The sequence below is a fragment of the Tursiops truncatus genome, chromosome 3, assembly GCF_011762595.2.
Source record: "Tursiops truncatus isolate mTurTru1 chromosome 3, mTurTru1.mat.Y, whole genome shotgun sequence".
In the NCBI taxonomy this organism is placed as follows: Eukaryota; Metazoa; Chordata; class Mammalia; order Artiodactyla; family Delphinidae; genus Tursiops; species Tursiops truncatus.
Genome location: NC_047036.1, coordinates 51,828,063 through 51,855,957, shown reverse-complemented (window position 1 = coordinate 51,855,957; position 27,895 = coordinate 51,828,063). Strand labels below are relative to the sequence as shown.

At 36.0% G+C, this 27,895-nt stretch overlaps 1 protein-coding gene across 4 annotated transcripts; it reads right to left on the bottom strand.

Moving 5' to 3' along the window:
- Positions 1-935: 935 nt before the first annotated feature.
- PPWD1 (peptidylprolyl isomerase domain and WD repeat containing 1) lies at positions 936-27,833 on the bottom strand. 4 transcript variants are annotated; one of them, XM_019929970.3, is made up of 11 exons: positions 27,610-27,833; positions 24,359-24,461; positions 22,391-22,491; positions 22,128-22,248; positions 13,180-13,627; positions 9,239-9,429; positions 8,208-8,397; positions 5,264-5,445; positions 3,734-3,815; positions 2,245-2,427; positions 936-1,206 (listed from the first exon to the last, which is right to left on the bottom strand). In XM_019929970.3, the coding sequence occupies exons 1-11, from the start codon at positions 27,797-27,799 to the stop codon at positions 1,063-1,065; spliced, it is 1,935 nt and encodes a 644-aa protein (XP_019785529.1). In that variant the 5' UTR covers positions 27,800-27,833; the 3' UTR covers positions 936-1,062. The 4 variants fall into 4 exon arrangements, with proteins under 4 accessions (XP_019785529.1, XP_019785531.1, XP_033708795.1 ...); XM_019929972.2 differs by lacking the exon at positions 27,610-27,833 and adding an exon at positions 22,916-23,008; XM_019929971.3 differs by having other exon boundaries at positions 1,132-1,264.
- Between the last annotated feature and the right edge of the window lie 62 nt (positions 27,834-27,895).

The following is a 27,895-nucleotide window of genomic DNA, read 5'->3' as shown; positions in this document are numbered from 1 at the left end:
ATTTTCTGTCCATAATTTAGTTCTTTTTAAAAGGAGGACACAATATTAATTTAAAGTTAGCACAGTTTGGCATGTTCTTCCATCACAGTTTATGGTACAAAAATAGGTAAAGGAAATAATCCTGCTGATCAGTAGAAGGAAAAATGTAAGCTTAGAGATAAAGCATAAGAATGTGAATTCCCTAAACACGTCTGTTGAATATGTTCCTCTTATAAGTTCTTAAGAGTCTGTCTGGAAAGTAGAAGCAGTGATTCTGAAGTAATTTATGAGGGTAAATGAAGAATAAATGAATTGGACTCATAAGACTTGGACTCATTGTTTTATTGCTCCAATTTCTACTAATCTCTTCATTGTTAGATATTAACATTTTTACTCAATATATACTTTCTTGATGGTATATTTAGTAAGGTAATAAAAGATATACTACATAAACTGAAGACAAAAACTGTTTAGCTACATTAGAAAAACGATGTGAAAATAGTAAATGAATCAGTATATAAAACCAAGGACTCAGGTGTTCATTTATTCTGATTTTTATATTTGAAGAATATTTCCTAATGATTAAGGAATAAAAACACTTTTGACCAAAGGCACTTCCTATTTATTTATTGAAGTTTTACTTACCACTACTTACTACTTAACAGTGATCAAAGGACAAAACTATTTGGCATGTAACACAAACCTCTTGTAAAAGGAAATGGTATATCACTGTCACATCCTGACCCTTTCTTATTGGATGGATCTAAAGAGACATTTGAGGGCAGACTATCTGGCATATTTTTAAAAAACTAAGGAACAAATGCATACCATTCTCATTGTTTAATATGGTTTTAAGTCTCATGAGAAATTATGTATAAGGAGTGCTATTTGCCTGAATTTTGGTCCATTTCAGTTTATCACCTCAGGATGAGAAATACTGCAAGAAAACTCAAAGGCAGAGTTTTTAAAAAATGGCCTTTAATGAAAAATATAAAAATAAATCTTAAGAGCTTCCTTATGTAAAATAATCCTGTGTTTAATATGTGTATTTTTATTTACAAAGACAATGAGACAAATCTTATTTTACTTGACAGTAATATTTATGATGCTGACATCCTCATAGGGCTTATCTGTTTTGGGATTGACTTTGACGTTGGAGATCCTCTGTACAACTTCCATTCCTTTAGTCACTCGTCCAAACACTGTGTGCTTATTATCAAGCCAAGGCTATGTTGGAGGACAAATAGAAAATCTTGGTGAACTCCAAATTCTTAAATCACACCCTCTGGGTGAGCAAATTAAAGAGAATTTAAACTTCAGCTTCATTTAAAAATATAATTAAAAAATACTTTCACTTAGCAGCTTTTAAGAGTAATTTCCATGTTATATTAAAAAATATAAAAGCATAATCTAATGTTTAATTAAATATCTGCATCTTTCAGACCAAACAGCACTTGAAGATGTTTGCTGAAGCTAAGTTCTTTGCATGGCTTAAAGAATTATGGCTAAGGCTTTAAAAGTTTTCTGCACGAATCTTACCCTGCACAAGAGGCAGTTTGGAATAGTTTAGGCAGCATGTGCTTTGGCATCAGAGAGACAGGAGCTCAAACTCTGGCTCTGCTACTTACTTGACGTTTGTCAAGTTAATCAGGTCTCACTGTTTCCTCATCCGTTTTTTAAAACTGGGTATAGTGATAGTAGAAGTCTTGTGAATATTACATGAGATCATGTGCCTGGCAGACAATAGTTATAAGTATTTTTCCTTTACTGCTCAGTGCCTACGTCTAAAAAATAAAATGTGTAATTTTTATAATTTTGTGGAACTGCATAGCAATAGAGCTAGATATTCTTACACTGTATTTCATTAAATCTACAATGTCATTGATTAAGGGCTGCATTCCAATTTCAGAGACATAAAAATGTGGAAAAAAATATCTTAAAATTGGGAATTCTTACACTCTAATCCTCTCATTCTAAAGATGAGGAAACAAGTCCAGAGGTAAAATAATTTGTTTTGGACTGTCCAATTAATAGTGGCAGAGTTGACTTAAACTGCAGTGTCCTGAATTACAAAAGTACTGTTTTACAAAGTAAAATCTGATTTGTTAGGTAATTTTACATTTTCTTCTCTAAATTGTTTTCATTTTTATATCCTGGCATATATAAATAATGTAGAGAATAATAAAGCTCTCTTTTCTACTAAATTCACTCTCTTAGATCAAAACCTATGAATCTTTGGCTTATAGACAATGCTGTTCTACTTACCGTTGGTACTACTGTTATGAAAAACTGGGATCCATTAGTATTCGAGCCAGCGTTGGCCATGCTGAGTGTATATGGTCTGTCATGTCGTAATGTTGAATGAAATTCATCTTCAAATTCTCCTCCCCATATGCTTTCTCCTCCCATACCAGTACCTGTTGGATCTCCTGTCTGAATCATGAAGCCCTTAACAGAAAGGAGATAAAATCACATTACACGTGTTACATATATGTATGCTTTGGAGTCATGTTTGTCAAGAGTGCTTTGTAGTCAATAAAATCTTAACTTTATTAACATTCTATAAAGTAATTTTATTAAACTCTTAGTTATACTTTAATTTGGATGATATATTTCCATTGCTTAACTGCTACCTTATTTCAGTGATGGAAACAAAAATGTAAAGGTCTTTCCATTTATAGATAGGTACTATCTTGCTCAGTAATCTAAAGCCAATTAATAATTTAGATAAGTTTTAGGATCTTACATAGTGTGTTAGGTCTTAACATAATTGCCCCGTTCTTCTCTCTTCCCTTTCCCTAAACACTGGATTTTCTGGTGAGTCACTTCACTAATTCCTTCAGAACCCTGAAATCTGATTTTTCCTTCTGGCGTTTCTCCTGCCATTTCTTTCTTTTTAAATTTTTTCTTTAAATTTATTTATTTTTATTTTTGGCTGCCTTGGGTCTTTTTTGCTGCACCTGGGCTTTTTCTCTAGTTGCGGCGAGCGGGGGCTACTCTTCGTTGCGGTTTGCGGGCTTCTCACTGGGTGGCTTCTCTTGTTGTGGAGCACAGGCTCTAGGCAGGCGGGCTTCAGTAGTTGTGGCACTTGGGCTCAGTAACTGTGGCTCGTGGGCTCTAGAGTGCAGGCTCAGTAGTTGTGGTGCACAGGCTTAGTTGCTCTGCAGCATGTGAGATCTTCCCAGAGCAGGGCTTGAACCCGTGTGCCCTGCATTGGCAGGCAGATTCTTAACCACTGCGCCACCAGGGAAGACCTCTCCTGACATTTCTGACCTGCCAGTAATCAAGAACTACATCACTGCTCCATCCATTTTATGGAATGCTGCTCAACAAAATCCTGGGCTGAGTTCATTCTGCTCGTCAGGTATTAATGGTAGTTTTCACAGATAAAGTGGCAACATGGCTCTTCTATTATTTAATCTTATCTTCTAAATCCAGACCTTATCTAGCCACTAGGAACTGGTTACCTTGGCTGTTGGTCTTATCTCAGCAACATCCTTTATTCATTATCTGACCCTTTGCTTTAACTGCTTCAATTGCTGCAGTGTTTCTAAAAAGGTAACCATGCTATTATTCTTATCCTTGATTCTAGGTCTGATTCATGACCATCCATTCTTCTTTTGACTTCCATAGTCCATTTTTCCTATTCCTAATAAACTGCTAAGTGTGAGAGAACAAGGTTCCTTAGGTTTTAAACCTCTTGTTAGGCAATAACATACTATTCCTTAAATCACATAAAATTTGCATAACTGACCTTAATTATGCGATGAAATGTATGTCCATTATAATAACCATTTCTGCTGTGAACACAGAAGTTTTCCACTGTCTTAGGGCACCTAGTAAGACATATATTAAAAACATGAAAATTAATTGGAGCACCTTATGACAGTTGTCTTTGTAGTTCAGCTTCCTAATGGTGTTTTCAGAATCTTCTGTTTCAGAAGGACAGTCTTTTTTTCATAATTTCTTCTGATCTCAGGACAAGCAAGAGTTGACAGGGCATATAAGCAGTAGCCTATTCTTACAGTTTAATATACTATCTTTAGATCATGACTGCTTATTATATTTGAGTTTGACAGTATTTAGATTCCAAAGTCATTGAGGAGTTTTAAAAAAAACAACCATAACACCTTACCCCACTGCACATAGTGGGTTAAGTTCCTGGAAAAGGTAATTTTCTTATTAAAAAAATGATATAGGGCTTCCCTGGTGGTGCAGTGGTTGAGAGTCCGCCTGCCGATGCAGGGGACACGGGTTCGTGCCCCAGTCTGGGAGGATCCCACATGCCGCGGAACGGCTGGGCCCGTGAGCCATAGCCGCTGAGCCTGCGTGTCTGGAGCCTGTGCTCCGCAACGGGAGAGGCCACAGCAGTGAGAGGCCCGCGTACCGCAAAAAAAAAAAAAAAAAAAAAAAAAAAAATGATATAGTATGGTGATATTTCCTGACCAATGACTAATTCACTGATATGACAGCTACTAAATTTAATAAACTTTAAATGACAATCACACATTCAGATACACTTCCTAAATAATATTCACTAATCTCATGAGATGATTTAATACAGTACTTTATCATGTAATAGCTCCTAAAGCTGGGAATGGCAGAGGGAGTCAGGAGAATCTGTACCAAGCACATCAGGGAATAGGCTTAATGGATGCATGGGTTCTGAATGCTTAAAATGAGATGGTCCAGGAGTCTAGAACTGCCTAGTTTTTTGTTCAATGCCATGATATGGTAAAACACTGGACATAAAACATTCATATCCAAAATAACTAAGTACTTTTAAGTCAAGGAATTGTAAAAGATGTCATCTTTTGGATCAAGAATAGCCAGCCATACTGTATCGTATTTAGTATTGTATGTTAATTCTGCAAACTTTTCAAACATCAGGAAGGAAAAATAATTATCCTCCCCTTAAAGATGTGCTTTGAGAGGAAAGCCAGTTATAACAAGTGACCCACAAAACCTATAGTTGGAATGTGTAGTTGATGGTGGTAATATATATTTACCACTTTACAGTTACATTCAGCACTGTCATAGCTACGATATTCTGTCCTTATAATAATAAACCCGTGAAGTATGTATATTGAAGTATGTGTATATATTTATAAAATTTTCCCATTTCCTAGCTTAATAGTTATCAGAAAGCTCAGGAAAGATGCTCTAACATTTCAATTCTTCTAAATTCCTTAAGTCAAAATAGCAAGAATTTTAAGTTGCATAGTTTCTTCAAATATACACATTTACACTGGTGTTTATTTACGACAACAAAAACAGTACATACTCAACAGGAAAAAGTTTGATGTGAATGTCTCCCATGCTCGTGTGGATAATGGCACTATCTGACACTCGTTTAGGTCCCTCAGCTTGAGTAGCCGCCATGACTTCTTCTTTAGAAGGTTTCTCATTAAAAACATCTCGGTCAGAATCTGCACTTTTTGTATCTTCTGGTTCTCGTTTAGTAAACTCAAGGAGGAAAATAAAAAGTGAGTAAATGAATTAAATTTTTCATCTGGTTAAAATTTACGAACAAGAAAATTTCATTTCTAATGAAGTATTTGAGGAAACTAAGAATTCACGTCAGAATAAATGCTTATTTCAGGAATCACTTCCTATCATAGGATGTGTAAGGCAGCTAAATTATTTCTACACTTGTCTAATATGAAAATTAATATGACAAAGATGTATGATTTCAAATGGAATTTAATTTTTTTGGTGGAAACTTTTATGGGTACCCATTTAACAAGATGCAGTTTTATTTGAGGTAGCTCTCTGCTTCTGCCTTCTAGTATGTCCTACCTAACCTGCAATTTATTGCTTACTTTTCTCTATTTAGATTGCCTGAGTTTGAATTCCAGCTCTGCCACTTAACTAGTTATGTGACTTTGGGGAAGTAAATTGATTACTTTCATTTCCTCATTCATAAATGGGGATAACAATAAAAACTACCTCAAAATGGCACCTGATATGAAGATTAAATGAAGGGATGTAAGGTGCTTAGAAAACAGTGCCTAACATATAGAAGGCACTATATACATATTAATAATTGTTATTTCTATGAGTAGGACCTTGTGCTGGTAGGATGAGGATTCAAAGATGAATCAGTAATGGATCGTGATCTTTTTTTTTTTTTTTGGTCAGAGCCCATCTGATCTATCTAAACTCTGAAGCTTGGAAGAAAGGATTACATTTTGAGTGAAGTTGTTAGAAATCTCAGGATCCTCGGGGTCTATGGAGAATTGAGAAAAATCTTTCAGTTGTTGAAATTCTGGACTTCTCAAGGCCTGTTTCTTTTATTTGACTCTCAATAAGCAGAAATCTTTTCCCCCAAGAAAGTTCTACTGGATGTCAACTAAGTTCCAGGAAGGTAAAGCTAGTGCCCAGGCCCTGTCTTGCCTAATGTCATGCCTTGATCTACTTGGATCAATTCCAAATAAAGGAACAACTAAGCTAGGATGTTACTGCCTTAACATATTATTCTCCAGTTATCAAAGGAATGGCATGTCTGTTGTACTATTTAATTATGTGAATTTAAAAAGTTATCTTGATTTAGTTAACATGTGGAACTATTAAAGTTCAAATTCTGTAAAATTTTACTTTTATTTCATGATAGTGGATTTGAAAAAAGGGATACGAAATTTGTGTATATGTTTACCATTTTAGGTTTGCTTAAGAATATGTACATCTAATAAAAAAATTCATGAAAATGTTAGCAGTATAAATACACAGTGAGTGACTTAACATTTTGTTTTTCTATTTCTTCAAAGTTTCCAAGGAACATGTATGGTTTAATCAACATAAGCATGAACTCTGAGCAAAGATTAAGAAAGAAAATTTGTTAAAGTTTTTAAATAAAGTGGATGGAAAATTAGTATATGTGTTTTTAGCGTATATCAAGAATTACCTTTTATGATTTATTTTTACTTTCAAAACAGTTAAATTACAGGTAAAAGCAAGAAAAATTATTTTCCTTTAACATATATTAAGAAATCTTTAACAATGACTTTGAAAGTTATAAGCAAAATTCTCATCTTAAAAGAATATACCCATTTTAGGCTAAAAGCTTGGTTGGAGGAGATAAACTGCTATTCCTACATTTACCAAATGCTGGTATCCTTCATAGCATCACAGCTGCTTCTAATGTGTCAGATGAACGAATGAGTATACTATAATGGGCCAGATACTTTACCAAACTCTGTGGAGTTTGATATGTGAAGAAAACATAGTGCCCTGTAATTATGGATTTTATATTATCTTGAGGAAGAGAGGATAGTGTCAGAGACACCCCCCCCCCACCAAAAATCAGCAAATTATTCCAAAAAGTGTGACACATTACACAAGCAGGCACACCTAATCCAGACTTAATGTCAAGAGAAGGCTTCCAAGCTGAGACCAGAAGTATGAGTAGGAACTGGGGAGAGGTGTGTGGCTGGTAGAAGGAATAACCTGTGCAAACACCTACCAGTAAAAAGAACACTCAAATCTTGTAAATGGGATCAAGTTCAGTATGGTCAGTATAGCAAATGAACTAAAAATGAAGAAAGATAAACTAGGAGGGCAGCTGATATAGATAGCTGGGGAGTTATTAAAGGATTTCAGGCAGAGAAATAATCACATTTGGGTCTTAGAAAGTCTCTGACTGATTGTGAAGGATAGAATGCAAGCACAGAAGTGTCTACACTTCAGATTCTTCTGTTTGAACAATCAGAATGGTGCTACTCCTAGATAGCTTAGTAGTTTGATTTTGAGTCCAATCTTAGTTAACACTGCAAAGTACTTTTAGTTCTCCAGAAAAAAAAAAATCCCTCAGGAATGTACAGTTCCAAGGTAGCATCATTACAATGGAATCAAAAGGTAAAAATATGTATGTAGAGAAGGAGGTGTGCAAGTTATGTTCAAGAGTAAAAGGTGAAAAATACTAAAACAAGAATTTTAAAAACTCCACAGCAAAAACTATCATAGCCACTTACTATCATCTTAGCACAAATCGTTGTAGAAGCCAGGTTGAAAAATGTTCAAAACAGGATGTAAAACAGTACAGAAACACTTAAAATCAAACCCTAGTTAAAAATTCTACAATATTAATGTTATAAGATGGTATTCTGGTTGTTTAGAAAGTCTGCTATTATTGCCAACATTTTCTTCAGTTGAAAGCACAAGCTAAAAAAATAAAACTCCAACTAAACTGGAAGAAACATTAAAGTCTATCTCCTAGTACTTCCACATACCATATAAAATCTATTCTTTTTGAAAGATGTACAGACTATTGTTGGGTCAGCTTGAATATTCTGAAGAACAGGGTTTTCAGAAGCTTTCATTTCTATAGTAGTTGCAGCACGATGTTTTTTGGCTATTCCCTGGAACAACGCCAATTGCATCACTCTAATATTTTCTTGCTTGCCTAAGATCCGCACACACCTGGAAAATACAACAATATTTATTCAACAAAATTATCAGGATTAACTCCATTTATAACAACTTTACAGATAAAAGCTAGGAATCAACTATATTCTTTATCTTTGTACAAAATAACTAGTGAAAGGTTTTTAAAGTGTTTTTCTACCTCTCCTTCTCCCCCCAAAAAGTTATTTTAAATTGGTAGCTATCTATAATTTTCAGATTAAAACAATAACAATCATTCAGTCATACAGTTTTAACCTATCCCTATCATTTTAATCTTTCTGCAAGTCTTCAAAGATTTTGTATTGCCAAGAACTACAATATAAATTTGTTTATATGTGAGAATGTATAGCACAAGATTTTTTTCCTTTAAATATACTTTAAGTTCTTTTCATTTACATTCTGTGATAGTATCTGATTATAGCAATTTTGTTCTAAGACCAAATGGGCTGTTTGCACAAAAGGCTTTTTGTGGTTTCATACATTTTAACTTCTGATTTTATGTCTAGCAGGATGTAATGCTGAATTCTGTGGTTAAAATATTTGGCAACATTTAACATGAACCAGGCTAATTTAAATCAATAAGCAAAAGACAGACTGAAACTTGTTAAAAAAAAAAATTGAAACTATGCATATCTTCCTTCCATTTCTTTTACAAACATGAGTGGAAACTTTTTACATAAGATTATAAACAACCAAAAGACCACAGAAAAATCCAGTCAAAACATTTGGTTAAGCTTAGACATTTGGGACCATTCCACTTGTCTTAGAACAAACAAAACTCCCATTGTTTCCCAAAAGGAGGAAATGGTCCCTTGAAAGTACATTTTTAAAAAGCATAAATTATATTAAAGCTTACCGGTTTGTTTCTACATTTATAACTTTAATGCCCAGCATTGTTCCATAGAGTACAAAGTGTCCAGTTTCATCAAAAACTATATTAATTAATCTTACTGCATCCACCTTCTCCAATTCACGTTCTACAGCCATGCGTCGGCCAAATTCCATGTCTGGTAGCTGTTGCCTCATCTGCTGCAGTTCAGTAAACATCTAGGAAACAAACCATTTATTAACAAAAAATGTTATATGATAAAGGGAAAGAGAATTTAAATAAAAGCAGAGTATACATTAAGAGCCACTAACAGTTTATGTACTTACATATCTTCTTAAGGAGTATTCTAAACACTTGAAGCAGGAAATCAAAAGATGTTAGTAAGTTCAATCATAAAAAATAGTATTTATACTAACTGGTTCTTCTAATGAAAAAAATAAAAGAGTAAACATAACTACTGCTTTCTCTGCAGAAACAATGTATCTGCTGCATTTTATAAGCCACAGACTAACACTTTCCAATAGAAATATAATGCAAACCACATATATAATTTAAAACTTTTTAGTAGCTACATTAAACAAAGTAAAAATAAACAGATAAAATTAATTTTAATGTTTTATTCAACCCAATATATCTAAAATATTATCAGACGATTTAAATTTAAGTAACAAAAAATATAAAAAAGCAAAATAAAGATATTAAGCAGTATTTAAAAATTGAGATATATTCTTTTTTTCTTATATTGTCTTTGAAGTCCAGTGTGTATTTTATACTCAGTCCAGCTCAATTTGGACCAGTCACATACCAAGTGTTCAACAGCCATATGTGGTTAGTGGCTATTAAACTGGACAGTGCAGCTATGGACTGTGAGGTCCTTGTACAAGGATCATGGGCCTGCCATATAACAAGCACTCCATTTTTGTTGAATGAATGAACTCTTTTATGATTTCACTAATTTATAACAATTTCATAGTTCAGAAAATGTTTCAAGTTATTTTGGAGCACCATTACAGTTAATTATCATTAGGAATATGTGGTTTAGGATAGACGAATATTTTTATGAGTGCCCTTTATTTTGGACATTTGGTTTACTTTTCTTTAGATATTTAATACACAGCTTTCAAGATGGAGGTCACATCTTAATTACTATGTACTATCACACTACCAGCCTCCCCAAAGATGTGATCTTTACAGTTTTCTAGATATTTAGGGCATCAAACTGCAGAAATCAAAAGTAGCTCTCTATTGCAGATGAAAAGAAGTCAGGCTTATGTCCCATCTACTTCTTTTTTTCATTCTTGCATTAACGAAATATCCAGTTTTTCTAGATATGGAAAGAACAACATACATAACTCCAAAAATGTAAAGGAGGTATGTGTTAGGGAACAAGATGAGGCCAAGTTCTTAAAGAATAGCTAAAAAGCTTGGTCATTAGGGTTTCTTGTCTCCAGTCTCTGAAACTGATATATTGCTTTACTCATTTGCCAGAAATAGCCTAGATGCCAGACTACATTTTTGTAGTGTGGGACCCTTGATTATTTTTGCTAGAGAGAAGATTCATTTTCAAGACTTAAAGTCTGTACATGGCCATCTGCCCATATATATGTATTTAATAAATTTAATCCAACCTTTTAAGCACATCAGTATCTTTTTTTTAATAGTATTCTAGCTTTAATAATTGGACCTCTGTAATACTCAACTGCATGGCCATATGCAGTGCTCCTGATTAATAAAATACCAGAAGATACAACTTCATACCATCTAATTAAATTTGTCTATTAAACCAGGGCTCTAACTAGTTAGAAGCTCCCTCCCTTAACATGGGACTATGAGATTCTAGTCATTAACCAGTCATTAGCATTGTACATAATTTAATTGGCATTTGCCTTTTTTTTTTTCCAAACTCTCTCATTCTGAATTTCAACTTCTATCATACACTTTGCTACTGACCTTCTCGTATTACCTCAGTCCTATAATTTCAACAAATGTTAAAGACAACAGTGAAGAAATAGTGGATTGAACATCTCAGAGTATATGTGTTAAGAGATTTATATCCAGAGAATAGATTTTAAGTATTTCTTTTCTTAAGGAATCTGGGAAGAGCCGTAAGTTGTAAAGAGTTTTAAAATTATATTTAAGTTGAAACCAATATGTAGTCACCAGCCACCATCAAAGAAGAAAATATCACAAGGAAAGGTTTCTCCTTCTCCTAAAAGCATAATGGAAAGCTATATTCTTCCAATAAGAAAATGAGTTATGAGGATGATTTGATTAGCAAACAAATCTTCCCTTTTGTCTGGATTCATATTCCTTCAGGCAGATGATCAACCCAACTTATTACTACTTGCCACCAAACAAGAGTTATCACTAATAAGGGTCATAACATTTTTGAAGCACTTAATTCAGGGAATCTAATGTAAACTGGTGACTACCAAGATTGTAGAATTGACACTGTCATACAGTAAACATTATCACTACAAAGGTTCAACCCACAGCCTTTCAAGAGGATTCAACATACCATTAGCAGTTAGAGAACCACATGATGGAAACACGTGATGAGACTCAAATATCCACAAAAAGCAATTACCTTAGCATGGATAAAAACTCTTATTCTACAACTACATGCTCTAATAAATTCTTTTTTTTTTTTCTGTTTTATTGGCCACACTGCGCAGCATGCAGGATCTTAGTTCCCCAACCAGGGATCGAACCCACGCCGCCTGCAGTGGAACTGCGGTGTCTTAACCACTGGACCGCCAGGGAAGTCCCAATAAATTCTTGTTAGCAGTAATTATGTGTCAAGTATTGTTCTTAATGCTGGAAATACAATCATAAGCAAAACAGATACAGGACCATAAATCACACACAGTTTAGTTTACTGGGGGCTGATACAAATTAATCATATGATAAGACCAAATATTCTAAAAGAAAATAAACAGTGATACAAGAACCACATAAAAAAAAAAAGTTGTCTGAGATTCTAAGCACAGTGGAAGATTACCAGGGAAAATGACTCTTCAAGATTTGAAGGATGAGTTCAATAGGTAATAGGAGGAATGGGGAGAGGGGTCACTCCATACATGAGGGACAGCATATGCAAAGGCCCTGTGGTGGAAGACATAGTCAAGAACTGAAAGAAGGCCTGACTGGCTAGAGTAAGAGGTAGTAGAGGTAGGTTGAAGGCACAATATGGCAGGCCTCGATTTGGTCTTGATCCTAAGAACAACAGGTAGTCACTAAGAGATTCAAAGTATGACAAGATCAGATATGTGCTTTGAAAACATCCCTTTGGGTGTAGCATGGATAACAGATTAGGAGGAAGCCAGAATAGATGCAGGGAGTAGGCCAGGCAATAGGCCAGGCAAAAGATCATGAGCTAGGGTAGTGACAGCTGTGCTGAAAGAAGTGTATGTAAAGTATATGCAGAAAGTAAAATTAACAGGACTCATGATGAATTAAATAGAGCGGTAAGGAAAAACAGGTAAAGATGACTCAGATTCCGGCTTGTGCAAGCAGATGGATATTTGTGCCATTCATGAAGACAGAAAAAATAAATAAATGAAATAAAAGGATAGGACCAGGTCTGTTTATAATAGAAAGCTGGAAAAATAAATTTGGAAGTAGTCATACAGACAGACAGGAGTGTAGAGTGAGAAGAGAAGGGGGCCTAGCATGGGTTTTGAGGATCTCAAAAGAAGGAACTTGCAAACAAAACAAAACTGAAAAAAAAGACACATAAGTATAAGAAAAACTGGCTCAGAATTTATCAAATCATAAACCTAGGGAAGGCAGTTTTGAAGAGCAACAATACAAGACAGCAGACAGTTGAATAATATCTTTAATGTGCTAAGAGAAAATGATCATCAATCTAAATGTCCATATCCAGAAAAAAATATCTTTTAAGAAATAGCACAAAATAAAGACATTTTCACAAAAGTAAAATCTGATTAAATTTATATGGCACTTACACTTAGTGATTCATCGAAGACTCTCATGAGTTTTCCAGTTAAAAATCTGAAAATTCTAACCTTTCTATCAGAACCAATAGTAGCTATTTTCTTCCCATCAGGTGAAAAACATATGCTGGTTGGATAAGCCTTGCACTTGGCAAATTCATATAAATCTGTGTCAGTTTTATATTCCCAGTTCACATTTTTGGGGAATTTATATTCATGAAGAGGACCGGTCCAGTATTCAATCATTCCAGATTTGTCAGAAGACACTATTGCTTTGTAAACTGGGTTTAGCCGTATCTGAGTAAGAGGTGATGTATGGAGTTTGTCAAAAATATGTAGTGGCTGGTTATCTCCTCGACCGTCATAAATGAAAATTTTTCCTGTACTCTTCTCAGAAGCAGCAACTGAAGATATGGCATCCCCTGGGCAATAGATCCACTCACACTGTCCAGGAAAATAGCTAAAATAGTAAAGAATTGAGGGGGAAGAAAAGAGGTCAATACAAGAAGTAAGCATCCTTCCTCATTCTCATCACCAAAAAATGTCCTGGCCAGTGATTTACTTGTTTTGGATTCTTTGCTCAGAAGTAGCAGACAGAGACACAGAATGGGGAAGAATAAGAATAGCTACTGATTTTTCTCTTTCTGACTTCATCAATGCAATGATAATAACTTCTGAGGATTTATCAAACCACAAGAAGAGAACTGCATACAGCAGATTATTTACAAGGAAACCTGAACAGACGTGGGCCTTAAAATACTCCAGGGCATTGTTTTTTGGATCTTTGTCTATGTCTCCTCTCCATCTATGTATAACTTACTTTTAAAGGTTAGCATGTAACAGTATACTTCATAAATCCATTCTTCAAATATTTAAGATAAAAAAATTTTAGTTATGACTATGCTCAACAGAAAAACATTCTGATATCACACTCTCGTGATCAGTAGCTTGATCTTACAACTATGAGCTTTGAACATGCTGCCTGATAAAGTGTAAAACAACTGGACATATTTCATCAACATACAAAACTTATATATTCAATTGTGTGTTGTCTCCTTCAAAATAGTCAGTCTGAGAAGTTACACAGTTATTCCAATGATTGAGATAGTGCTCAAAACCTTTTAAGGACTCTTAGAATTTCTATCAAAGCTTAAAAAATATAGGCATACCTTGGAGATATTGCAGGTTTGGTTCTAGACCACTGCAATAAAGTGAAAACTGCAATAAAGCAAGTCACATGGATATTTTGGTTTCCCAGGGCATATAAAAGTTTATGTTTACACTACCTGTAGTCTATTAAGTGTGCAATCGCACTAGGTCTAAAAATATAAATATATATATATATATATATGGATATACGTACCTTAATTAAAAAATATTTTATTGACTCCCTCTTGCGAGAGCACCAGAATCACAACTACCTGCTGAAAAATCAACGACAGGAAGACACTGGAACTCACCAAAAAAGATACCCCACATCCAAAGACAAAGGAGAAGCCACAATGAGATGGTAGGAGGGGGTGCAATCACAATAAAATCAAATCCCATAACTGCTGGATGGGTGACTCACAAACTGCAGTACACTTATACCACAGAAGTCCACCCAATGGAGTGAAGGTTCTGAGCCCCACGTCAGGCTTCCCAACCTGGGGATCCGGCAACAGGAGGAGGAATTCCTGGAGAATCAGACTTTGAAGGCTAGTGGGATTTGATTGCAGGACTTCGACAGGACTGGGGTAAACAGACTGCACTCTTGGAGGGCACACACAAAGTAGTGTGCGCATGTGGACCCAGGGGAAGGAGCAGTGACCCCATAGGAGACTGAACCAGACCTACCTACTAGTGTTGGAGGGTGTCCTGCAGAGGCGGGAGATGGCTGTGTCTCACCGTGAGGACAAGGACACAGGCCACAGAAGTTCTGGGAAGTACTCATTGGCACAAGCCCTCCCAGAGTCTGCCATTAGCCTCACCAAAGAGCCCCGGTAGGCTCCAGTGTTGGGTCTCCTCAGGCCAAACAACCAACAGGGAGGGAACCCAGCCCCACCCATCAGCAGAAAAAACAGATTAAAGTTTTGCTGAGCTCTGCCCACCACAGCAACAGCCAGCTCTACCCACCACCAGTCCCTCCCATCAGGAAACTTGTACAAGCCTCTTAGATAGCCTCATCCACCAGAGGACAGACAGCAGAAGCAAGAAGAACTACAACCCTGCAGCCTGTGTAACAAACACCACATTCACAGAAAGATAGACAAGATGAAAAGGCAGAGCGCTATGTACCAGATGAAGGAACAAGATAAAATCGCAGAAAAACAACTAAAGGAAGTGGAGATAGGCAACCTCCCAGAAGAATTCAGAATAATGATAGTGAAGATGATCCAGGACTTCGGAAAAAGAATGGAAGCAAAGATCGAGAAGGTGCAAGAAATGTTTAACAAAGACCTAGAAGAATTAAAGAATAAACACCTAGAAGAATTAAAGAACAAACAAACAGAGATGAACAATACAATAACTGAAATGAAAAATACACTAGAAGGAATCAATAGCAGAATAACTGAGGCAGAAGAACGGATAAGTGACCTGGAACAGAGTGGTGGAATTCACTGCTGCAACAGAATAAAGAAAAAAGAATGAAAAGAAATGAAGACAGCCTGAGAAACCTCTGGGACAACATTAAACGTAACATTTATATTATAGGGGTCCCAGAAGGAGAAGTGAGAGAGAAAGGACCTGAGAAAATATTTGAAGAGATTATAGTTGAAAACTTCCCTAACATGGGAAATGAAATAGCCACCTAAGTCCAGGAAGCGCAGAGAGTGCCAGGCAGGATAAACCCAAGGAGAAACATGCTGAGACACACAGTAATCAAATTGGCAAAAATTAAAGACAAAGAAAAATTGTTGAATACAACAAGGGAAAAATGACAAATAACATACAAGTGAGTTCCTATAACGTTAACAGCTGATTTCCCAGCAGAAACTCTACAAGCCAGAAGGGAGTGGCATGACATTTTAAAGTGATGAAAGGGAAGAACCTACAACCAAGATTACTCTACCCCGCAAGGATCTCATTCAGATTCAATGGAGAAATCAAAAGCTAAGAGAATTCAGCACCACCAAACCAGCTCTACAACAAATGCTCAAGGAACTTCTCTAAGTGGGAAACACAAGAAAAGAAAAGGACCTACAAAAACAAACCCATAACAATTAAGAAAACGGGAATAGGAACATACATATTGATAATTACCTTAAACATGAATGGATTAAATGCTCCAACCAAAAGACACAGGCTTGCTGAATGGATACGAAAACAAGACCCATATATATGCTGTCTAAAAGAGACCCACTTCAGACCTAGGGACACATACAGACTGAAAGTGAGGAGATGGAAAAAGATATTCCATGCAAATGTAAATCAAAAGAAAGCTGGAGTAGCAATACTCGTATCAGATAAAATAGAGTTTAAAAGTAATGAATGTTACAAGAGACAAGGAAGGACACTACATAATGATCAAGGGATCAATCCAAGAAGAAGATATCACAATTATAAATATATATGCACCCAACATAGGAGCACCTTAATACATAAGGCAAAACTGCTAACAGCTATAAAAGAGGAAATTGACAGTAACACAATAATAGTGGGGGACTTTAACACCTCACTTACACCAGTGGACAGATCATCCAAACAGAAAATTAATAAGGAGACACAAGCTTTAAATGACACAATAGAGCAGACAGATTTAATTTATAGGACATTCCATCCAAAAACAGCAGATTACACTTTCTTCTCAATTGCGCATGGAACATTCTCCAGGATAGATCATATCTTGGGTCACAAATCAAGCCTCAGTAAATTTAAGAAAACTGAAATCATATCAAGCATCTTTTCTGACCACAACACTATGAGATTAGAAATCAATTACAGGGAAAAAACATAAAAAAACACAAACATGTGGAGGGTAAACAATATGCTATGAAACATCCAGGAGATCACTGAAGAAATCAAAGAGGAAATCAAAAATACCTAGAGACAAATGACAACAAAAACATGACAATCCAAAACCTATGGGATGCAGCAAAAGCAGTTCTAAGAGGGAAGTTTATAGCAATACAAGCCTACCTCAAGGAACAAGAAAAATCTCAAATAAACAATCTAACCTTTCACCTAAAGGAACTATAGAAAGAAGAACAAACAAAATCCAAAGTTAGTAGAAGATCAGAGCAGAAATAAATGAAATAGAAACAAAACAATAGCAAAGATCAACAAAACTAAAATCTGGTTCTTTGAGAAGATAAACAAAATTGATAAACCATTAGCCAGACTCATCAAGAGCTTCCTCAAATCAATAAAATTAGAAAAGAAAAAGGAGAAGTTACAACAGACACCGCAGAAATACAAAGCATCATAAGAGACTACTACAAGCAACTCTATGCCAATACAATGGACAACCTGGAAGGAATGGACAAATTCTTAGAAAGGTATTACCTTTCAAGACTGAAACAGGAAGAAATAGAAAATATCAACAGACCAATCACAATAATGAAATTGAAACTGTGATTAAAAATCTTCCAACAGGGCTTCCCTGGTGGCGCAGTGGTTGAGAGTCCGCCTGCCGATGCAGGGGACACGGGTTTGTGCCCTGGTCCAGGAAGATCCCATATGCCGCGGAGCGGCTGGGCCCGTGAGCCATGGCCGTTGAGCCTGCACGTCCGGAGCCTGTGCTCCGCAACGGGAGAGGCCACAACAGTGGGAGGCCCACATACCTCAAAAAAAAAAAAAAAAATCTTCCAACAAATAAAAGTCCAGGACCAGATGGATTCACAGGTGAATTCTATCAAACGTTGAGAGAAGAGCTAACACCCATCCTTCTCAAACTGTTGCAAAAAATTGCTGAGGAAGGAACGCTCCCAAACTCACTCTATGAGGCCACCATCACCCTAATACCAAAACCAAAGATACTACAAAAAAAGAAAATTACAGACCAATATCACTGATGAATACAGATGCAAAAATCCTCAACAAAATACTAGCAAACACAATCCAACAACACATTAAAAGGATGATACACCATGATCAAGTGGGATTTATCCCAGGGATGCAAGGATTCTTTAATATATGCAAATCAATCCATGTGATACACCATATTAACAAACTGAAGAATAAAAACCATATGATCATCTCAACAGATGCAGAAAAAGCTTTGGACAAAATTCAACACCCATTTATGATAAAAACTCTCCAGAAATTGGGCACAGAGGGAACCTACCTCAGCATAATAAAGCCCATATATGACAAACCTACAGCAAACATCATTGTCAATGGTGAAAAACTGAAAGCATTTCCTCTAAGATCAGGAACAAGACATGGATGTCCACTCTCGCCACTATTATTCAACAGAGTTTTGGAAGTCCTAGCCATGGCAATCAGAGAAGAAAAAGAAATAAAAGGAATAGAAATTGGAAAAAAGAAGTAAAACTGTCACTGTTTGCAGATGACATACTATACATAGAGAATCCTAAAGATGCCACCAGAAAACTACTAGACCTAATCAATGAATTTGGTAAAGTTGCAGGATACAAAATTAATGCACAGAAATCTCTTGCATTCCTATACACCAATGATGAAAAATCTGAAGGAGAAGTTAAGGAAACACCCCCATTTATCAGTACAAAAAACCCCAATAAATACCTAGGAATAAACCTAGCTAGGGAGACAAAAGACCTGTATGCAGAAAACTATAAGACACTGATGAAAGAAATTAAAGATGATACAAACAGATGCAGAGATATACCATGTCCTTGGATTGCAAGAATCAATATTGTGAAAATTACTATACTACCCAAAGCAATCTACAGATTCAATGCAATCCCTATCAAATTACCAATGGCATTTTTTACAGAGCTAGAACAAAAAAATCTTAAAATGTGTATGGAGACACAAAAGACCCCAAATAGCCAGAGCAGTCTTGAGGGAACAAAACGGAGCTGGAGGAATCAGACTCCCGGACTTCAGACTATACTACAAAGCTACAGTTATCAAGATAGTATCGTACTGGCACAAAAACAGAAACATAGATCAATGGAACAGGATAGAAAGCCGAGAGATAAACCCACACACCTATGGTCAACTAATCTACGACAAAGTAGGCAAGGATATACAATGGAGAAAAGACAGTGTCTTCAATAAGTGGTGCTGGGAAAACTGGACAGCTACATCTAAAGGAATGAAATTAGAACACTCCCTAGCACCATACACAAAAATAAACTCAAAATGGATTAGAGACCTAAATGTAAGACTGGACATTATAAAACTCTTAGAGGAAAACACAGGAAGAACACTCTTTGACATAAATCACAGCAAGACCTTTTTTGACCCACTCCTAGAGAAATGGAAATAAAAACAAAAATAAACAAATGAGACCTAATGAAATTTAAAAGCTTTTGCACAGCAAAGGAAACTACAAACAAGATGAAAAGGCAACCATAAGAATGGGATAAAATATTTGCAAATGAATCAACGGACAAAGGATTAATCCCCCAAATATATAAACAGCTCATGCAGCTCAATATTAAAAAAGCAAACAACCCAATCCAAAAATCCAAAGAAGACATACAGATGGCCAAGAAGCACATGAAAAGCTGCTCAACATCACTAATTATTAGAGAAATGCAAATCAAAACTACAATGAGGTATCACCTCACACCAGTTAGAATGGGCATCATCAGAAAATCTACAAACAACAAATGCTGCAGAGGGTGTGGAGAAAAGGGAACCCTCTTGCACTGTTGGTGGGAATGTAAATTGATACAGCCACTATGGAGAACAGTATGAAGGTTCCTTAAAAAACTAAAAATAGAATTACCATATGACCCAGCAATCCCACTACTGGGCATATACCCTGAGAAAACCATAATTCAAAAAGACACATGCACCCCAATGTTCACTGCAGCGCTATTTACAATAGCTAGGTCATGGAAGCAACCTAAGTGTCCATCAACAGATGAATGGATAAAGAAGATGTCATATATATATATATATATATATATACAATGGAATATTATTCAGCCATAAAAAGGAACGAAATTGGGTCATTTGCAGAGATGTGGATGGATCTAGAGACTGTCATACAGAGTGAAGTAAGGCAGAAAGAGAAAAACAAATATCGTATATTAACGCATATATGTGGAACCTAGAAAAATGGTACAGATGAACCAGTTTGCAGGGCAGAAATTGAGACACAGATGTAGAGAACAAACGTATAGACACCAAGGGGGGAAAGTGGTGGGGGGGAGGGGAGAGGGTGGTGGTGTGATGAATTGGGAGATTGGGATTGACATATATACACTAATATGTATAAAATGGATAACTAATGAGAACCTGCTGTATAAAAAAATAAAAATTCAAAAAAAAATATTTTATTGCTAAAAATAATGCTAATTGTCATCTGAGCCTTCAGCAAGTCATAATCTTTTTGTAATAGTAACATCAGAGATCACTGACCACCGTAACAAATACAAAAATAATGAAAAAGTTGAAATATTATATGAGAATTTCCAAAATGTGAAATAATGACACAAACTGAGCAAATGCTTTTGGGAAAATGGTGAGTATAGACTTGTTCATGCAGGGTTGCCACAAACTTCTATTTGCCCAAAATCCCACAGTATCTGTGAAGCACAATAAAACAAGATATGCCTGGTTCTCTTTCAATATCCTCAAAGGGGGCAAATGTTCAACATTTATGAATAGATTTGATTTTTTTTTGTTTTTTTTTTGCGGTATGCGGGCCTCTCACTGCTGTGGCCTCTCCCGTTGCAGAGCACAGGCTCCAGACGCACAGGCCCAATGGCCATGGCTCACGGGCCCAGCCACTCTGTGGCATGTGGGATCTTCCCAGACCGGGGCACGAACCTGTGTCCCCTGCATCGGCAGGCGGACTCTCCACCACTGCGCCACCAGGGAAGCCCCAGATTTGATTTTTTAAAATAGCTAAAGTCTGAGGGAAAGAAAGCTGGGGAATAAGACACATGATCAATAGGTATTTCTATTTGTAGTCAAAAAATAAGTTCTGACCACAAATAATTAGACTTCCTGATTTCCTTCAGTGTCTCATAAACTGATTTTGAAGGGAATTCCAAAGAATTCCTGCTACATACTGAATTGTATAATTCCAATCCCCTACTCCTCCAATTCATATGGTGAAGCCCACATCTCCAAAGTGACTGTATCTGGAGAAAGGGTTTTAAAGACGTAATTAAGGTTAAATGAGGTCATAAAAGTGGGGCCCTAATCCCACAGGTCTGTGGCCTTCTAAGAAGTGGAAGAGTAAAATATTCCCCACTCTTTCCCCTGTCCCTAATGAGGACAAAGTGTGAAACCTGGAAGAGAGTCCTCATCAAAACCACATCCTGCTGGAACCTTGATTTTGGACTTTCCAGGCTCCGAAACTGTGAGAAAATAAATTTCTGTTGCTTAAGCTACCCAGGGTATGGTCTTTTGTTTAATCTCATTACTGTACAGTCTAAACACATAGTTTGGATGTCAATATACTTCAAAGTTAAAATAACCAACAACTCCAAAATTGTGCATAAGCCTTATAGAAACACAATGCCATATTAGTGAAATAAGCATAACAAGGAAGTTAATTCTACGTACCAGTAAATTAGACACGATGGATACTCATTAATTTATTAAGTAGTGTCAAATGGATATAATGAATCCTTGTTGTGGCGCTGTTGCGACATTTCTGCTGTAATTAATGACAAAAACCACAGCAGGAGCCCCCAAACAGCATCATAACAAGGATTCATAATATTTAATTTTCCCAAGTAAAATCAAAAGTCACATTTTTTAATGGAATGATAATATATTCTGTTTAGAAATACCTATGGAACAGGGAAGTTCAGTTCAAGAATTCTTCCACTAAGTTAAAAAATATATATACTTTAAAACAGACTCACCCAAGCTTCAGCATATTGATCATGTCAAAGTTCACTACATCAAACACCTTCATTGCTTTATCATCACCCACGGAACAGAACAATGCTCCCTCAGAGCTAATTGCAATACTCTCAATAACTCCTATTTAAATAAATCAAATTAAAACATTCTAGTAAACACCAATGAAATGGACATACTTGAAAGAAAAAAATATTTTAAAAGGAACTTTAATCAGTACAGTTTAAAAGAGAGCCAAAAAAAAAAAAAAAAGTGAAATTCTTACCTAGGTGACTGCGAAAATGTTTAACAAATTCAATCCCCTCTTCTACTTTTTTCCAGAATTTAACATGTCCATCATGACTGGCAGTAATAATAAAGTCTGTCCTGCATATATAAAATTGTAGAAGTTAATTTCTAAAACAGATCTATGAATCACTTAGTACTCCCAAAGCAATCATTCACTGAGAATCTTGGACTCTTAAATAACAGGTTTAAAAAAAAAAAAACCTTCCTTTATGCAGACCACTATATCACTATACTAGGGTAGACAGAACATTGCAAAATTTGATGCTCTTTTTTGGATATCATAACAGCTTCTGCTGCACTAATTTTAAATCCAAGAACTAGGATCAGAATTGAGCTAGAACTTGACGTTAAAAAAAGAAAAAGAAAAAGAAAAATCTCACCAGGAATCACTAGATCTTAGGGTCCTTTAATGCTAAAATTACCCTATAGGCAGTCTTTTCACAGGGAAAATGTACTATCTTTCAGAAGTTGATAAATAATTAAATTCCAACATACTACTTACATATACAGCAAAATTCAATGTAAGTTTGTTTCAGATACTATCCAAGGTATTTTGGTTGTTTAAGTATCAAAATCTTGTACAGTATAGCCTCCTCTGTCAGGTATATAAAAATAGAAATCATTTGTTGAAACCTAGTGTATGTCAAGTACTCTACATACATTATCTTAGTTACAACTACCTTTACAGCAACTCTGTTAGGGTGAATATTTTTTACCACCTTTTTAAAAATTAGGAAATAGTTTTACAATGTTAAATGTATTTGTCACAGGTCCATAGCTGGAGAGCAGCATTCAATATTGGGTCTGCCTAACTTCAAAATCTAGGTTTCTAAAAAATCTTCAAAAATCTTTCTATTACACCCTGCTACTTAGGTTAAACAAAGAAACTTGGAGTGATAGAATGCTAGTCCTATATGCAGCTTTATACACTGACAACTTCGGACTAGGAAAAAAGAGTTAATATTTGGTTAAAATTATCCCATAAATATAAAGATATTTAATTTAAATCTTTAACTGTCTCCAAGAGATCAAGAATAGAGTGATCCAAAGAGCAACAACTCATCTTCTTCTTTCCATGCTCACTGCCAATATCATCCCAGCCACCATCATATCTCATCTAGGTTTCTGTATTGGCTTCCTAACTGCTTTCTCTGTATCCATTCTTGCTCTATTTGAATCCATTCATCTCACCACAGCCAGAGTAATCTTAAAATAAACAAATAAATAAAAATATACACACACACACACACACACACACACACACACACACACACATGGTGTTACTCTCCCAATCAGGTTCAAATTCCATATAAGAAATAGAAAACCCTCTGGGGTTTAGTCCTTGCCTTTTTCCTCCAGCCTCATCTGCCATTTAACCCCTCTAAACCTGCTTCCTTTTCTGTAAAATGTAGATGATACTACCTTATAAGATTGTTAAGATAAATGAAACAATTTATGAAAAAGCCTTGGCACTGTACCTGGACATAATATGCACTCAACAAAGAGCAGAATATTACTATTATTATTATTATCCTTCTACAAATCCCTATTCAGCTATTTTGAAGGTCCTGTGACAGTTCCAGAATGTCTTAGATCTCATCATTTTCCCCATTAGTACTGAAGAGGCCAGCTACCAATTACTCCCATCTTAACTAATAGACTCTTCTTCATGGAAGCTCAGATACTACCTGGATCATCCCCTTTTGGCATTTATCTCCAAAAGACATGTACACAAACTAGGGAATTTTGTCTTAGAGAATGCATTCCTTGTATGATATAGGAAAGACCATGTAGGTCTTTATTTAACATAAACTATTACAAAAGCTATGGAATGAAATAGAAATCTTTAATATCCTAAAGCTACTTCTACAAATCCATCTCAAAACTGAAGCATTTTAAAAAAGGATAAACTTCTTAGAAAAAAATTAAGATGTGATAGACTTACTTGGTGCACACCACATGGGTGATAACATCTCTATGCATGTAACTGCGCTCATACATGGATGCACTGGGGAGATTATCAAGATAGACTCTTTCAAACTCTAGAACTAAGGAAAAAAAAGGAAAGAAAAATATTTTTTAACAACTGGAATGCTATTTTGTATTTTCTTCTAGATTTTAATTTCTCTCAATTCACGTATAATGAAAGAAAAATCCAGTGTCAGTTATGTCAGTTGTAACTTATTTCACAGTACTGAATAGCACCATTATTTAGTCAGTCATAACAGGTTTTCAAGTACTATATAGACGTTTAACTGTTCCCAGAACTTAAGAATTGAGTGGTTCTGGCTTAATATAAAGGTTCCATTAAAAACCAAAAATCTTAAAGTTTCATGAAAATATCACAACCATATTTCTAACCATGTAGATCCAATTATTAGTGCTCATTTAAATAAGTAATAAGAGGCCAGTGACAATCTAGAATGTCTCAGTTTATCTTGAAGGCAATGATCCTCTTTGAAGTCACTGATACTAGGTTTGAAACAGGTAAACACAATAAATGCTTAGATTTTTGGAGCTGAGAAAATCCTAGAGAATATCCAGTTGAGTGCTTCTCAAACCTTTCCCAAGGGCGAAACATTTTTAAGAGTGGTAATCTGAGGAAATATTTCATTATAGGAGCTATGAAAAATTTTACTAGTAAAAAATGCCATTATACTTGTAACCAACAAAACAATCAATGATGGCCAAACATGCCTATAAAAAGTTCCTAAATTAAGCATGACTGTTCCTAAATTAAGCATGGTTTTTCGTAACTTCTATATAGCAGACTCAAAGTTGTGTCCAACAAATTACTTTTCCCTTCATTTTTAGTAACAGAACCCCTGTTTTTATATGGGAGTATTGACATCCAGCCACAAGATCTTTCTCACCATCTCTGCAATTAGGTGTAACCAAATGCCAATGAGATAAAAGTGAAAGTGTTGTGCAACAGTCAAGAAGTCTCCTTGAAGAGTTGTGCCCTTCTTCCCTTATTCAGTCCTACAGCTGGGAACTGGGAGATAAGCACTGTTAATTCTAACAAACACTAAGGACAAAGATGAGGTCCATACCCTAGTGATGTTTGGGCGTGAAGTTGGAAAGAACCTAGGTCCCCTTGGAGCCTCCACACCAATCCTAGATTGTCTACTTTAGGGCTTTTATCTTTTTAACGTTACTGTCATATTGAAGTTTTCTGTAATATGCAGCTAAATTTAATCCCATCTGATGCATATTCATTTTGCTGTTTGTTAGTTCACTTGTTGAACAGATATTTATTGAAAACAAACTAGGTTCCAAGAGACATGGACATAAAGAAGAATTAACACATAGTTCCTGTCCTTGAGTAACCATCAGTTTAATTAAAGGTAATGCCATATCGTTTATAATGTCTTTCTGAAAATGTGTACAAAAATCCCATGTCCAAAGAACATGTTAAAGGGGATGGTTCCATTTCTAGAAAGTTTTAAACCCCTGTCCTTTTAGATAAAATCTTCAATGATATTTTTCTAACATTTCATACATGTTTTTAAATTTCAACTTTTTCTTCAAACTGAACACACTACTGACTGGCTTAAATAGAATGAACATCTAATTGTCTCAATTGTATCGAGTTTATAAGCTTTTTGTCTCCTAATGCTAATATCAGCACTTTGATATTTTTGGATTTTTCCATTCCCTCCACTCATTTCCACAAAAAAAGGACATGAAATCTAGTGCAAGAAAATAATTACGAGCATAAACATTATAATATTCAATCATTCAATACTTATTGAGTATCTGCTATATGCAAAGCACTGTACCAAGCACTGGAGCAAAATAGGCATGTTCTTTGCTCTTATATGTTTACAGTCTTAGCAGTGAAGAGAAACATTAATCAGACAATCACATGAATAAATATACAATTAAAAATGTAGCAAGTGTAATGAGGAAACAATTGCTATTAACAGAAAGACTTAGTAGTAAAAAAAAAAGGTAATGGACTTTAAGGGTGTTAATGTACAATGTTCAAAAAAATAGCTTCTTCAAAATTCGGATACATAAAATTTGAAGGCTACCTATAAATTCAGTGTGATAAACACACCTCAGATTTATGATCAATGTGCTTTAGAAACCTAGCCCAGACTGGAAGAAGTCACAGGTTTCCCAGGGGAGGTGACAGCTGAGCTGAGTGTTAAAGGTTGAACAATAGTAGGTTAAGTGAAATGGGTGAGCGAAATTATTCCAGGTAGAGACACCATGACAGCCACGCAGGCATTCACAGGAGAAAAAGGGCATGCCCAATTCTCAAGTGTTTTAGTATGGCTGGATCACAGAGTAAGAAGGAACTACAAGGGTTTGGTAGAGGGAAGTAATGGAAATGCGCTGAGGGAGGTAAGGAGAAATCATATCAAGAAGGACCTCGTATGCTATGTTAGGGAGTTTGGACTTTGTTTTGAAAATAATGAGAAATCACTTAAAATTTTTAAGTAGGGAGAGTAATAAAGATTTGAACTTTCAGAAAGATAACATTTTAATTGTCTTATACGTTTAAGGAAAAAATTTCAAAAACTTAAAAAATAAGTAAATTTAATCTGTCCCTTTCACCACTGCCCCCCCGCCCTTTTTTGGACCACCCTTTTTAGTTGATAAAATTTTGTCACTAATCCACGTTAGTGGAAAAATGCTTCAGGCCATGGTATCTCACGAGTATGGTTTGAAAACCACAGACCTTGGTTTTTAGATGAAAGATTTGTGATCCAGGAAATTTATGTAACTATATCAGAAAACTCATTAGTGGAAGAGTCAGGATTGAAATTATCTTTACCTATTCTTTACCACTCTAAATAGGCACCGCCTGCCCCGGCGGCCCAACACACTACACCACTCTTGAACTGAACACCTTAAATAGAACCAGTATTCTTATCCACATCTGCTAAACGGGGTTAAAAATTCCAACCTCATACGGCTGCTGTACGGATTAAATGAGAGGCGCCAAACACGTAAGTACCGGCATAAATTAGCTTTAGCATCCATTGTAACAAATCAGAGATTAATTGTGTTAGATATTATCAAAAAGACGCTTTACTCAAACCAAGTAACTATTTCGGGAGTAAAGAACGGCCAGAAGTGAGAAGACGACCCTCTGTTCCGAGGGCACAAATCCTCCGTTTTGGGGTCTGGCTTGAACTCTCCTACTTGGGGGACACAGCATTCCAACCTGCCCTCTGTAGCTACCTTTCCTCTTCTTGACCAGCGCTGCCTCTACAGGTAAGGGCCCAACCCAGCGCTCTTCATTTTCTTCTTCGTTCTCTTGGGCCACAGCCACTACCAGCTCTCCCTCGTCGAGTTTCCTTTTTTCAGGTTCCTCCGTGTCCCGGCGCCTTCTCCTTCTCAACTGTGACTCGCTACCACCTTCGGCCGCCATGTTGCCCGAATCGTCAGAAAAGGCGCGACACCCACAAGCTCTGCTACCAATCCCGAAGCAGCGGCGCGGCCTGTTTGTCAGCGGCAGAGCAAGTTC

Bases quoted from the DNA above. Each gene is read 5' to 3' on its own strand.
- PPWD1 (XM_019929970.3), bottom strand. From the start codon at position 27,799: ATGGCGGCCGAAGGTGGTAGCGAGTCACAGTTGAGAAGGAGAAGGCGC. The intron at 24,462-27,609 runs GTAGCTACAGAG...TTTTTTCCTTAG, and splicing joins GCTGGTCAAGAAGAGGAAAG to TTCTAGAGTTTGAAAGAGTC. The intron at 8,398-9,238 runs GTAAGCTTTAAT...TGTATTTTCCAG, and splicing joins ATAAATGTAGAAACAAACCG to GTGTGTGCGGATCTTAGGCA.